At 34.2% G+C, this 14,183-nt stretch overlaps 1 protein-coding gene and 1 pseudogene across 1 annotated transcript in view; both read left to right on the top strand.

Annotated features, from left to right (window-relative positions):
* Nucleotides 1-14,183, top strand: part of LOC145286516 (putative chitinase 10) — a 213,691-nt gene that overhangs the window by 36,990 nt on the left and 162,518 nt on the right. The window contains exons 6-8 of the mRNA XM_080135415.1: nucleotides 4,183-4,368; nucleotides 5,397-5,516; nucleotides 11,996-12,141. Coding sequence (XP_079991541.1) covers nucleotides 4,183-4,368; nucleotides 5,397-5,516; nucleotides 11,996-12,141 — 452 coding nt within the window. The remainder of the gene's footprint in view (nucleotides 1-4,182; nucleotides 4,369-5,396; nucleotides 5,517-11,995; nucleotides 12,142-14,183) is intronic.
* On the top strand, nucleotides 12,637-12,755 carry LOC145286803 (5S ribosomal RNA; annotated as a pseudogene).

Genomic DNA, 14,183 nt, shown 5'->3' with positions numbered 1-14,183 from the left:
GGTCAGAAACATATTTATCAAAACTTCTCTGCTCATTTACATAAATTATAATTCATTGAAAGTTGTTTTTAAGAGTCAATATTCTTTTGTTATTGCATTAGTAAAATATTTCAGCGAGATGGATTGGATATATTTTTCAATGAATAAAGTTTATATAGATTGACAAACGAGAGCTGTATGTGTATGTGTATGCATTAATGTTTGTATGCGTGTGTAGAAGGAAATGCTGCAAAGATGAGCACCCACAGTGGCACCGATCTGCAGATTTGGATCAACTGGGTTCCACTGGTTTATTGGATAAAAAAAATATGGCTCAAAGGGTTTAGGTAGCTCCAAGAAAGACCAGTTCAAATAAATCCAGAAAGGTTTCTGATTGGTCCAAAATATAGTTATTTGTTTTTATTTAGGATAGTGTGTGCGCAAACGATATGCGTACAAACTCGTTTATGCATTTTTATTTTGTATCTCGATGTGTAAACATCAACCATTACAAACTAAACTAGAGAATCATAAATTGCGATGAAACTCCGAAGACAATTCTCCTTTGATATATTTGTTAGCCACCCTACATGTTATTCAAACTTTTCTCCAGATTAATTTGAAAATTTAGAAAACCGAATAATGTTACATAATTTTTTATTAAATGATTAAAATCATTTTTTCTCTTTTTTTTCTGAGGCTTTTATTGTAAAATAACTTAATCATAAAAAAGACTTAGTGTTTTTATTTTGTTTGCATTAACCCCATGAATCAGCCCCTCGTGGAGAGAGAAAGGCCCATCAACAATATCGGGCGTGTACCTTTCTCTCTCAACGAGAAGTTAACTCCTTCAGTTTATTCTCGTCCAGTGACGGATCGCGAAACGTTAAACCGCTACGAGAAAATTATAGGATGGAATGATAAAATTGTCGCCATAGAAAAGCCATCTTGATTCCATTTCCGTTTGATGAAAACCGGTTTTATTTTTATTTTTTGTTGCAGATCATTTACTAGTTGGCCAGCTGTGTACAAATCCCAAGAGCGATTGGAGCTTCTATCATGTCTGAAAGTGGCACAATGTTCAACGAACGAGATCGGAGATGCGCCGTTGTACAACTCATGATTTCTACCGATCCAAGTTATGACAACAGGACCATTGCCAGTACCCTCAAAATTCATCGCTTGATTGCCACAAATAACAGGGACATGTCCAGGGTGATGAAAACAAAGTTTCCAGCCACCGTTATGGTTTTTGATGTGGTTTCAATTGAGGGTCACATCATGCTACCTCACATCTTCGAAGTATGCTTGAAAGTCAATACCAAAGTGTAACTGCGTGTGCTGAAGAGTGTGGTGATCCCTTGGTGAAATCAGGTGGACGCTGGCAGACCCTGGATGTGGCAGCAAGATTCTACACAGGCTCACAAGTCCAAGGAGACTCAGGCTTGGCTTCAGAAGGAGTGCTACGACTTTATACCTTTCTTTCGCTGGCTCTCCTCCTCCCCTGACCTGAACCCGCTGGACTACTTCGTTTGATCATACGTCGAGAACATCGTCAGCATGATCTCATAGAACACCAAAGCAAGCCTGATCGCCGCCATCTGTCGAGTATTCGCCGAGCTCCTGTCGGCACTTGTGGAAAAGGCATGCTCTCAGTTCCGACCCGTATTGAAGTGGTAATTGAGGCTAAAGGTTTCTATATTAAATAGACGTTAGCTCTACTACATAATTAAGTTATCTGAATTGATTTTTTCAATAAAAGTTTTAAAATAAAACTGTACTGTCGTTTTTAGGGCGACAATGTTATCGTTTCACTTTGTATAATGATAAACAGGAAAAACATGGGAATACAATAAATAAAATTACAAACACGTATCTAATCCTAACCCTGACCTACACGATTAAAATTAAGTTTTTATTTCTCAAAATTTATTTTTAAAAAAAGTAACCTTCGTAGATTCGTATTAACTAAAATCAGACAGCGCGTTCGTTAAAAATTGAGGAACTTTCGGCTGACTTTTTCCGGTTATTTCTGTCAGCTGCCGAGCAAGCCTGAGCCAACTTGTGAAAGTCACAAGTCGGTAAATGCAGAAGCATCGAGAAATGTAATATAGATGAGCACAAAATAATACGATAATGAATTTTTTTTCACGTTATCTTCATTTTTGCCTGTATTACACCCAGGGAGTCGGACCGTCGGTAAAAGAAAAGTCTATCAATAACATTGGACATGTAACTTTCTCTCTTCATGACGGGTCGATCTGTTTGGTTTAACAACACTGAACACTGAAAAAAAATCAAGTTTTCTTGTATTTTAACAATGAAAGTCCCAGAATAAAGACTACAAATATTTTAATATTTTAAAATCAAGTTTTCTTGTGGTTTAACAATGAAAGTCCCAGAATAAAGACTACAAATATTTTAATACTTTAATAATAATTTTAAAAAAAATGTATAACATTATTGGGTTTTCTAAATTTTCAAATCAAACTTGTGAAACAATGTTTTCAAAGATGTAAACTAAGTTTCTCCATTTTGCTTACATATTCTATGAAAAAGGCGGTTTCGGAAAGAATTTTATTTAATATTAGCCTGGGTGCCCAGCGTTGCCCGGGTGTGTTGAGCAAAAAAAAAAAAGTGGTAGGCAGGCAGGCTCGAACCTGTACTACGAAGGAATAAAAAAAAAATTAAAAAATGACGTCTTTGCTCTTGCGACCATCGTCAAATGGAAAGTGGCGAAGGTTTAAATTAAGGCTAGTAAATCGAAAAGAGAGGATGACTTTCGAAAATATCGGCGAAAAAAGCGACCTCTCCTTGTAGAAAAGTGCTCAGTTGAGGGTAAAGTTTTTAGCCAATTTTTCGATATTTGTCGTCCGAAGGGTGAGGCTAAAAAACGACACTGATCTCGTGAAAATCCGTCGCCTTTGTCGAAAATTTTATGCAGACATACATGCATGCATGATGATTGCAATGTCTTGTCAGACGAGTGCCACTCCCTCAGACACTTAAAGTCCATGAGCCCAAATGCCTGAGGGAGTATCTATACAAAGATGATGGTACAGAGTTTTAGCTTTGTACGACAGCTAAGTCTCTCTCTCTCTCAGTTCAAAATGTTGAGATCCAGTAACAAGCAAGAGCAAGATAGCCAGCAACAAGTTAAACTGCAGACCAGCTTAATGTGGGTACTGGTCTCCCACTTTATGGTTTTTTAAATCAGAGATTTGCTTCTCCTAGAAAGGTTGCCTTCACCACGGCTTACGGGAGCCCTCTCTACCCCAACACATGTATATATATATATATATATATATATATATATATATATATATATATATATATATATATATATATATATATATATACACGATGCTAGTTGGCCGTTGACCCTGAAAAAGGGTTCATTCGCCCTTTGGAAGGTCTTGTTTTTAATCTTTCAGGGAGTCTAGCCGCCCTCCTCACCAAACAAGTTTGGTGGGGAACCAGTTTAGTCGCCGGTGACCCAACCATGAGGCAGGTAGTACTGGGTTACATTGTACCAGTAGCACATGGCATGACCTGACATACAAATATACATTTAAACAGACAGATGAAATTTATATTATAGAAGATGATGAACTACATTATTATTACAACATACATAAAAGTATTACAACATCATGAAAGCGTTCACTCTTTCTCTTTGCAACTAAGTGTTGACGGTTTTTCACGCAGTAAATATACAATATTTCAGGGACAAGTGCTTTTGCCTATCATAGATGATTCACTATCATTTCTTCAATAAACCAGTAGAACCCAGTTGACCCTAATTTCATTGTGTGCCTTGAAATAAGTAATAACTTCATTAAAAATGGTTTTAACTTTTGCATCTATTACAAGACTTCTAGCAAAAAAAGCATGATTTTTAAATCCACACATACATATGCTAATAAAATGGCCCTATTATATATATGTATATGTGTGTGTGTGTGTGTGTGTGTGTGTGTGTGTGTGTGTGTGTGTGTGTGTGTGTCTGTGTGTGTGTGTTAAATGAAAACATTCTGACTTGCTTTCTTCATGGACCACCAACATAACATTGTGGACCCCCAAATTGTTATGTTTTAGCTGTAGACTCTCAGAAAGATGTCATAGACTTTTAGGGGTCATGTGTACCCCGGTTGAAAATTCATGATTTAGACTAACGAATTATTTACTTTTCCTATATTTCAGTTCTGGTCGATGCAATATTGGTATGCGCACGGAGTACCAAAAAGAAAGATGAACCTTGGCCTCGCTTTATACGGACGCACGTTTCTTCTTGTGAATGCCAACAACAACAGCTTGGGAGCCCCGATTACGGATGGCGGCCGTGAGGGACGTTACACCGGTGAAAGAGGTTTTCTGGCCTACTATGAGGTGCAAAGAAAAATAGGTGCATCTGTAGAATAGTGGGATTTGAAATGAATGCATTTCAGATAAAAAAAATAAATAATAATAATAATAATAATAATTATAATAATAATAATAATAATAATAAACGCCATCACGTATATGTGTGTCATGTTGAAATTAATATAAATTCCAAAAATTACAAAAAATGCTCCAGTAGAAAAATAAGTACAAGTAAAAATAAAATTTATCGAATTGGATCGTATGTTTTAATATGAAACATTTCTTTGCGATTAATTCTGTATAACAAACTGACTTATCTCCCTTGCTTTCGATTTCGATTTACTGATTTCGGTGGTATGTATGAAAATGGGCCATTTTTTTTGTATTTTTGGAATTTATACTAATTTCGACATAAAACGTAAGTACGTAACCTAAAATGTGTATTTTTTTTCAAATCCCACTATTCTGTAACGAAAATATTTTATTTCAAGTCTTTTATCTCTGTCTCTCTGTCTCTTTGTCTCTCTCTGTCTCTATATCTCTGTCTCTGTCTCTGTCTCTCTCTCTCTCTCTCTCTCTCTCTCTCTCTCTCTCTCTCTCTCTCTCTCTCTCCGTTTAGACAATAGAAAATTCGTAATCAATGTTTCTTTACAGTAACCCCACCATAAAAAAGGATGACTTTTCAAGTATATTTTATTTAGTAGAATCTTTACAAGTTTCGATAATAATAATAATTGAGAGACAATGGATACCCACTGTAATCGTGGCTGTGCGCGTAATTGTGAAGAAATCTCCAACCACGCTCGTCCTGAGTTAGCATTGCTTTATTCCAATGGCAAATGAAAATCCAAAACGACTGGAAACAATGTTAAGATAAGTGGAGAACGCATACAGCACCTGGTATTTCCACTCATTTTAATAATGACCAGGCTCAACTATGCTTTTTTGTTTATTTTTATATTTAATTTTTTCCCCCATATCATTTTTTTAAATGTTATATTTTATCAACATTTTTGCTTTCAATACATTTGTATTCCTTTTAATTTTATTAGATTTGTGAAATGAAACGCGAAGGGGCGACTGTTCGATGGATGAGTGATCAAAAAGTTCCTTACCTCGTGAAGAAAAACCAGTGGGTTGGATATGATGACCCGAGAAGTATTAATATAAAAGTGAGTCACTCTATAACTGTTTTTGACGCTCTTTTCTCAAATGATTTTAATAATTACAAGAAACCCTCTCCACCACTCAAGATACACTACCTGAAAGTACTTCCCTCAAGCCCCTAGGCTTTTCACAAACAACATGAATTGAAACAAATACATTGACGTAATTGCCAAGGCTACTGCGATAAAAGTGAGCACTCTCTACCGTGCTAAAAGGTTACTCACGCGTGAGAGTATCCTGTATCTCTACAAAGCCACTATTTGCCCATGCATGGAATATTATTGTCACATCTGGGCTGGTACATCTCCTACTAGTCTCTCGCTCCTAGACAGGGTTCATAAAAGAATCGCCAACTTAATAGATCCCTAACTGTCGGCCAAACTCCAACCTCTGTCCAATCGCTTAAATGTGCCTGTTTTACAAGTACTTTAATGTAAGTGCTCCGACGAATTCGGAGCACTAGTATAACCTCTCAACGTAAATACCCCCGACAAACCAGACAAGCAGCAAAATCCCACCTTTACACTGTAGAGATCCCTAGATGCCGTAATGCTTTCGACTCAAATAGCTCCTTCCCCATAACTGCTAGATTGCGGATTTTTCTCCCAGACCCCTGTTTCCACTCAGAAGTTCAAGTGTCGTTGCCCAACTCCCTACACAGTATCCCGATAAATATAGTCTCTATTAATAGCCCCTTACGACTTAGTGGCACTGTGCCTTGTTTGGGGTGATTAAACACTAAAAAATGACACATTACTACAATCTATAAATCCACATTTTATTTGGGTTTATCTATTATTATACTAAATGTGAGTTTGTTTATCAAAGTTTGCGTATCTAGGACATTATTCTCATATATTTTTATAACACAAAGTACATGCTAACATATGCATTTTAGTTCTGAAATCGAGCTATGCTTGAAAAAGGTTATTTGTAAATCGTTCTAATTCGTGGTGATTTATAATTAAATGAACAATTCACCCATATATATATATATATATATATATATATATATATATATATATGAAATAAAATGGAGGTGAAAGGACCTGAATACTCAACGTTTCGCCCGATTTATGCGGGCTTTTTCAAGAGGGATGGTCATTGACGAGAGAGTCGGAAGATTTGGGGCTATATATAATCAGCGTGTGTTCCTTATGTAAATTAGATGTCTATATACATATATACATTTTATGAGAGAAAATAAATTAGAGTAAACTAGCGTAGTGGATTATGTCTAAAAGTTAAAATATCGTAGAGATTTAAAAGATTGCAAATATAACCGTGATAGATAAAGTAAATAAAATGAAACGCGATTACGAAGGGAGTTTTTAAAAATTAGGGATAATTGAATTGGGATAAAATAGTGTAGTAACTTAAAAGATGGCATCTAAAAATAAGAATAGGAGGTGATAAAATGGGGTCTAAAAATAGACAGTGATAAAATAAAATACAGTAAATAAGTAAAATAAAAATAAAATGAAGTGAAATTACGAATGGATTTTTAAATATATATATATATATATATATATATATATATATATATATATATATATATATATATATATATATATATATATATATATATATATATATCGAGTTTAACCTGTGTCTAAATTGTTCTCTTTAATAATTATTTTCGACAGATAGGGGGCAACGTGGAAAAAACATTCTCTTTGTTTAATTATATTACTGGAATGGGAGATTATAGCCGACTCAAACGTCGTGTGGATCTATTATGTATGTGTTTAAGGAAAGTTGCTTTGTTAAAATAAAAATGGTGGTTGTTCTCCATGATGTGACAAAATATGGCGTTGAGTGTACTATTGTTTTTACATCTCTTTTGTGTTCATATATTCTTTTATTTAAATTACGTTGAGTTTCTCCTACGTATATTCTTCCACAATCAAGGCAGGTATGGAATATATTCCGGCTTTGGTGTTAGTGCTGGTATTAGTTATAATTTTACGTGTTAGATCCCTAATTGTTAAAGAGTTTAGTTTTGTTATTTAAATGTCTGTCTTATTTAGGTTCTTATAGATTGTGTTGTCGTTTTTATTAGTTGGTAATGTTAATTGTCTGTCGTGTGTCTGGCTATTTAGGGAATTGTTTCGGTTTCGGTTATGGTAAATTTTTAGTGCTTTCCTTTTTGTATTTGTCAAAAAATGTTGAGGGTATTGTAAGTTCATGAATGTACGTTCGATATACTCAAATTCTTCCTTGCTGTATTCTTCACTGCATATTCTTAGGGCCCTTAAAAATCCTATTAGAATACCTCTTTTTACTTTATCATCGTGATGAGAATAACAATGTATGTAATCATTTTTATTCGTTACTTTACGATGGACTTTAAAACTTAGATGATCATTGTTATTTATGATATTGCTGTCTAGAAAATGTATGGAGTTGTTATTTTCTCTTTCATAGGTATAGTTAATAGTGAGTTCGATCTTGTTTAATTTATCAGTGATATTCTCTATTTTGGAAGACATGGGGGAGAAAAATTTAAATATCATCTATATATGTGTAGTAGGAAGTGCCCTTGGGCAATTTATATTTCATGGGTCCGATTTCTACGAATTCCAAAAATAGACATGCCAAAACCTCACTTAGGGGGTTACCCATAGGCAGTCCAAATTTTTGTTTGTAGTAGAGTCCATTGAATGTGAAATACGTCATGTCAATGCATATACTTATACTTTTAATTATATTATCTATTGGCAGAGGTAATTTAATTTTTATTTTGTTCAAGTGTTTTGAAAAAAGGTTGAGGCATTTCTTGGTAGGGATATTGGTGTATAAAGATTCTATATTGAGACTATTCATGGTTTTATTTTTCATATCTATGTTTTTTATTATATTAAGAAAGTCGAAAGTTTGGTAGAGTTCTCAAGGGTCAAATCGTTGAACTTTGAACTTTTAACAGCCAAATTTCTAGCCGAAAACCGATCACATAGATTTTCCTAAACATCAGTACCCTATATACCAGATTTTGAGTCTGTAGACTAAAAATTGACAGAGTTATTGCGTAGGGAAATGTACACACACACAGACATACAGACAGACAGACAGACAGACAGACCGACACGTTCACTTATATATATATATATATATATATATATATATATATATATATATATATATATAATAAGTTAAATTGTCCGTGTGTGTACATTTCCTTACCAAACTACTCTTTCAATTTTAAGTCTACAGACTCGAGATTTAAGATAAGGAGTATTGAGATTTGGAAAAAGATTTTAATCGGTTTTCAGCCAGAAAATTGGCTGTTAAGGGGGTCAAAGTTCAACGATTTGACATTTGAAAACTCTACCAAACTCCTCCGCCAATTTTGAGTCTAAACACTTGAAATTTTAAATGTAGGTTACTTGGACATGGATCAAACCTTTTAATTTGATTCGAGCCCAAAACAATAAATATTAAGGCAATAAAATTGGGGTCAAAGTTAAAATAATTTAACCTCTACGGTCTTTATTTACTCAGCCTATTCTTAGTCTAAATGTTTGAAATTTTATATAAAGCGTATTCAGACATAGGGCAAGCTTTTTAATCGGTTTTTGACGGGAAATTTGAGCTGACAAGGGGTCAAAGTTCAAAAGATTTGACTTTACGGTCTCTAGCAAACTATTCAGCCAATTTATGGTCTAACCATTTGAAATTTTACATAAAGGGTATTCAGATATGCCGTAAGCTTTTTAATCAGTTTTTAGGCGAAAACTTGGCTGCTTTTAGATGTAGATTACCTGGACATGAGTCAAACTATTTAATATATATACATATGCACATAAAGTTATGAAGAGTACATAAGGCCCGAGCAAAGCCGAGCTGAACTGCGAGCTGAAGTGCTAGTAATTAGCTTACTTTGAATTTTATTCTCATAACGTTTCGACCAGTGTAACCTCAGAGCTTCTTCGGGTGTATTTTGACGAACGAGAACATGCTAACTATGTGGATTAATTAAAGAGTTCTGTTAGAAATTTCGTGCAGAAAAATTACCGAGTTGAACAAGATACGCCCGAAGAAAGTCTGAGGTTACGTTGTGAGAATAACACTCAAGATGAGAACAGTAGTCCGAACAATTCCAATAATACAAATTATCAATCCTTATCTCAAAAATTCGGAAATCACCCATAACTATATATGTATTTCACTTGCCCCCCTACTCACTCTATGTTGATTTCATTACTTTTTAATATTTTTCTTAGTGTCACTGTGAGCATGACTAATATTAATTAATGACCCAATTCTTTATCTAAAACAAAAAAGAATCGTTAACATTCAACATATTTAAAATAACATCTTTTTTCCAATATTTCACAATAATATATTAAACATTTTTTCATACATTTACTATATAAATTTTTATACTACTAATACATTCAAATAAACTTCAATTATGTTTCGGAATTTTTTAGATGGGGATTGGTTATTGATATTATTTGAATACTTCGGACTACTTTTCTCATCTTTAGTGTGTTTTTCACAATGTTTCGGTCATTGTAGCCTCCGACCTTCTTCAGGTGTATCTTTTTCTCTACTTAGAACCTCTATCCAGTCATGGCTAACGGAACGAGAGCGTGCTACCCCTGAAGTAAATAAATGCTTCTGTTCAAAATTCCGCGGAGATTCCCAAGTTTGACAAAAACACGAGTTCGACAAGATATACCTGAAAAAATTCGGAGGTTACATCGACCGAAACGTTGTGAAAATTACAGCCATGATAAGAACAATAGTCCGAAATATCCAAATGATACGAAACTTAAATGATATAATTTATAAATTTTAATGTGATCATACAATACAAAAATAACGTATTATCTTTATTTAACACTTTGTTTAATGGCCTTATTTACTTCATTAGCGACCAATCTCTTTCTTTCGACATTAATCCATAATCTGCAAACAACAGTAAGTATTTTGTTCCGTTCTTCTAGTGGTATTGTTTTCAGATATTTAATATTCACCGATGCTCTTTTTCGGATGTGAATTTTCAACTATCACCACATATTCTCGATTGGATTCAAATCCGGAGACTGTCATGGTCGTGGTAGGATATCACATTATTTTCGGCAAGCCACTGTTTCGTAGATCTTTTTCTGTGTGCTTGGGATCATTTTCATGTTGAAAAATTTGACCAGGATTCTCAACAGAATGCACTATGTTGAGATCATTATTCATATTGTATTTCGTTATCTATGTTTGGTACAAGATTAAATGCAACACATCCGCCTTAGAGAAGTGGGGCATTTATTTACGACGATGAAACTTTTTTGTGCAATAGCAACTAATTCGTTTTATGGCATAAAGCTTTATTATTTGGATTCATCGGGCTACTGTTCTAAACTTGAGTGTCATTTTCAAAACGTTTCGGTCGATGCAATCTCAGACCTTCTGCAGGCTCATCTTGTCGAACTCGGAAATGTATCTGTCGAACCCAGGACAGAATTTCGAATGGAACTCTTTATTTACTCCGTGGGTATAGCATACCCTTGTTCCGTCAGCCATGACTGGATAGAGGTACTAGGTAATTCGCAATTGTATTTTTCGGTCGCCCAGACAGAGAATTAAATGACCTAGGTTAGAGTACTTGGAAAAATCAGTTGTAAAAGTGATATTTCACCTGAAGGTTGAAGGTTCAATTTTCAGTGTAGGCGAAACGTTGTGAAAATCACACTCAAGATGAGAACAGTAGTCCGATGAATCATAACCAATCCGTTTCTCAAAACTTCAGAAACGTCATATAAAGCTTTAGTTCGTATTTTATTAATTAAATTATTAATTTTTCAGCTGATACTAGAATCTTCTGGGTTTTTATTTATTTATTTATTTATTTTTAGTTTGTACTCTAAATACGAAATCTGAAAAAGATGTTTCTGTTTATTTTTTAAAATCCAATTGGCCGACGTAAAACATTACTCATGTTATTTTAAATTTTATAAGTTTTGAGGGTGGGTTAAGGTTAGGGTTAGGGTTAGGGTTAGGGTGGTTATGGACACGACATTACTTAAGTGTTTTTAAATTTTTGTTTTTGCAGATTACATATCTCTATTTTGTTTTTCTTTTCCAAATTATTTTTTCATTACATAACTAGAACTTCCATGTGTGTGTGTGTGTGTGTGTGTGTGTGTGTGTGTGTGTGTGTGTGTGTGTGTGTGCGCGTGTGTGTTTAGTAAGTTTTGAAAATATATATGGCAATTATGCTTCACAGAATTTTCATCCTCGGGCTATGGCATTAAGACTATGTTGATACGTGTTTTTCTTTATACATTCCTATGAAACTGGGTTTGCTAATCAGCCAATCAGAGTCTTTGTTATTAATACAACTATTAATCGTAGCGAATGAGCATTTAAAAAAAATTCAATTTAAAAATTACTACATAACTCTACTTATGTGTCGAGTAATTTGTTGTTGTTTTTTTATTGTTTTTTTGTTTTGTTTTGTTTTTGTTTTTACTTCCGGTCAAAGATGAACTGGGCCATAGAAAACCAGTTTGGTGGTATCGCTGTCTGGGCACTCGATTTGGATGATTTCTCTGGTATTTGCCCAGGAAATGAAAAGTATCCTCTCATGAATACAATTCTGCGCTCCTTGGGGGTGCAGGTACCGGATTAGTAAGTATTGCTAGATATTTATTTTTACATTTAATATGAAAAGAAACTACATATTTATGACTTTAAAAGATTTAAATCAGTAAGAGAATATAGTTGGTTTAACAAAAGAAAAATGAATTTAAAAAATGTGGTGTCGCGTGATATACATTTAAATGGTTATATCAGTGTTTATCAATGTGAAAATAGCATTCTTTCACTCATTTATGATGAAGTCTTCTGAAAATGAAGACGAAATATTAAATTGCAAAATATCAGTTGCTTAGAGCGTATTGTTGGGTCGAGGCTTCTCTCTCTCTCTCTCTCTCTCTCTCTCTCTCTCTCTCTCTCTCTCTCTCTCTCTCAAAGAATACTTATCACTGCACTGGACTGGTAAAATTAATTTTGTTAACAGAATAGTTTTGTATATATTTTTTTTATTTTCTTATAATTTATTTTTCTAGATGAGTATGAAGAATTCTAACGGATGTTAGGCATTCACTCGCTATTTCAGACATTATATACGGCATAATTACGTTGACACACCGGTTCCCGTAAGATCACCGAAGTTAAGCAACGTTGAGCCTGGTTATTACTAAAATGGGTGACCAATTTGGGAAGTCCAGGTGATGTATGTAGGGGGATGTCGACTCCTCCCTGCAAAAAGTTGCAAAAACCTAACATCGTCATCTCCCCTAACGGGGATATACATGCGACTGGGGACCGCTTGTGAATTTCATACTCCCATGAAACTTCCTCCTTCGGAGGAAGCCGGTTAAGCCCTGAATAGGGTTGGTGCTGACTGACTGCACATTTTAGACATTCCAAGTTTCAGATATTTTTTAAGATTCTAACCGTCTATTTAAGTGCAATTGTTTGAATTTTATTTGCATTTTTTTTTATATTCCGTTGATTTATCGGTTATATTTGACCGGTAGATTTTGAAATTCTTTATCATGGCCAGATTTATTCTTATAATTACTGGAACGCTGAAAAGCTTTCTAAATATATATAAAAAAAATAATTTTATAAAACCAACAATAGGTTCTCTGTAGTGCAATGTAGACTATAATGCATTGTTGTCAACAATAAATTATAGTCTACATAGACTACATTTACAAAAACTACCTGTCAAATATAACCGGCGAACCAAAAAAGTCACTGCGGGAAGACGTGTAAAGCTTCTTTCCGGTGCACCGTGACTAGAGTAGGCAATCAATCGATTTGGTTGAAAAATTATCGATTTCATTGGTTTCGATGACACAGTAAATGTACTGGAAGTGTACAACACTTGTTAATCTTCGTTCAACCACGGGCAACGTCGGGTCTTCCTGCTAATATATATATATATATATATATATATATATATATATATATACTAGCAAAAGTACCCGTCGTTGACTGGGTTCCAAAACAGCCTACAGAAAATGGACTCTGATTTATGAAAGTATGATAGGTTATGAAAAGGAAGGGTTGTAAAGAGATAGCTTCGAATTTGGGGGTATCAAAACCAAAGCAAAATATGATGAAAGTAAAAATAAAATAGATAAACCCCATAATTTATTATACCATACCTGTTCACACTGAAACACTTATCACAATATTCTGTGGATCTATTTTTAAAAAAACCTTGTTAAACTTTGTGACATATTTCCATTCTATGGAGATCAGGCGCGAACGAACACTCCATAATTTTATTATACCATATTTCTTCAAACTGAAACATAATTATCAAAGTATACTTACGCAGATAGATATGTAAAGTCTTTATTAAAGTTTGTGCCTATTTCCATTCTATGAAGGCCAGGCGTGAACGCAGACCCCATAATTTTATTATAACATCCCTATTTAAGTTTTTAAAAAATGCACATCTATATCAAAGACACTTGTAAACGTTTTTTTTTTTTAATTTTTAAATTTTTTATTTCCATACTTTGTGAACCAGGCGCGAACGCAGACTCCACATATTTAATGACCCACCGTTCTGCCAGATCAAACATACCCATTTCTGTCTGTGTCTCGATACATCTTCTATCATTATATGTAATCAGTTTTTTAAAATAATC

This window comes from Euprymna scolopes, chromosome 10 (assembly GCF_053919585.1).
Source record: "Euprymna scolopes isolate OS-2025 chromosome 10, ASM5391958v1, whole genome shotgun sequence".
Taxonomy (NCBI): domain Eukaryota; kingdom Metazoa; phylum Mollusca; class Cephalopoda; order Sepiida; family Sepiolidae; genus Euprymna; species Euprymna scolopes.
The sequence above is the reverse complement of the archived record's forward strand: the minus strand, read 5'-3'. Positions and strand labels throughout refer to the sequence as shown.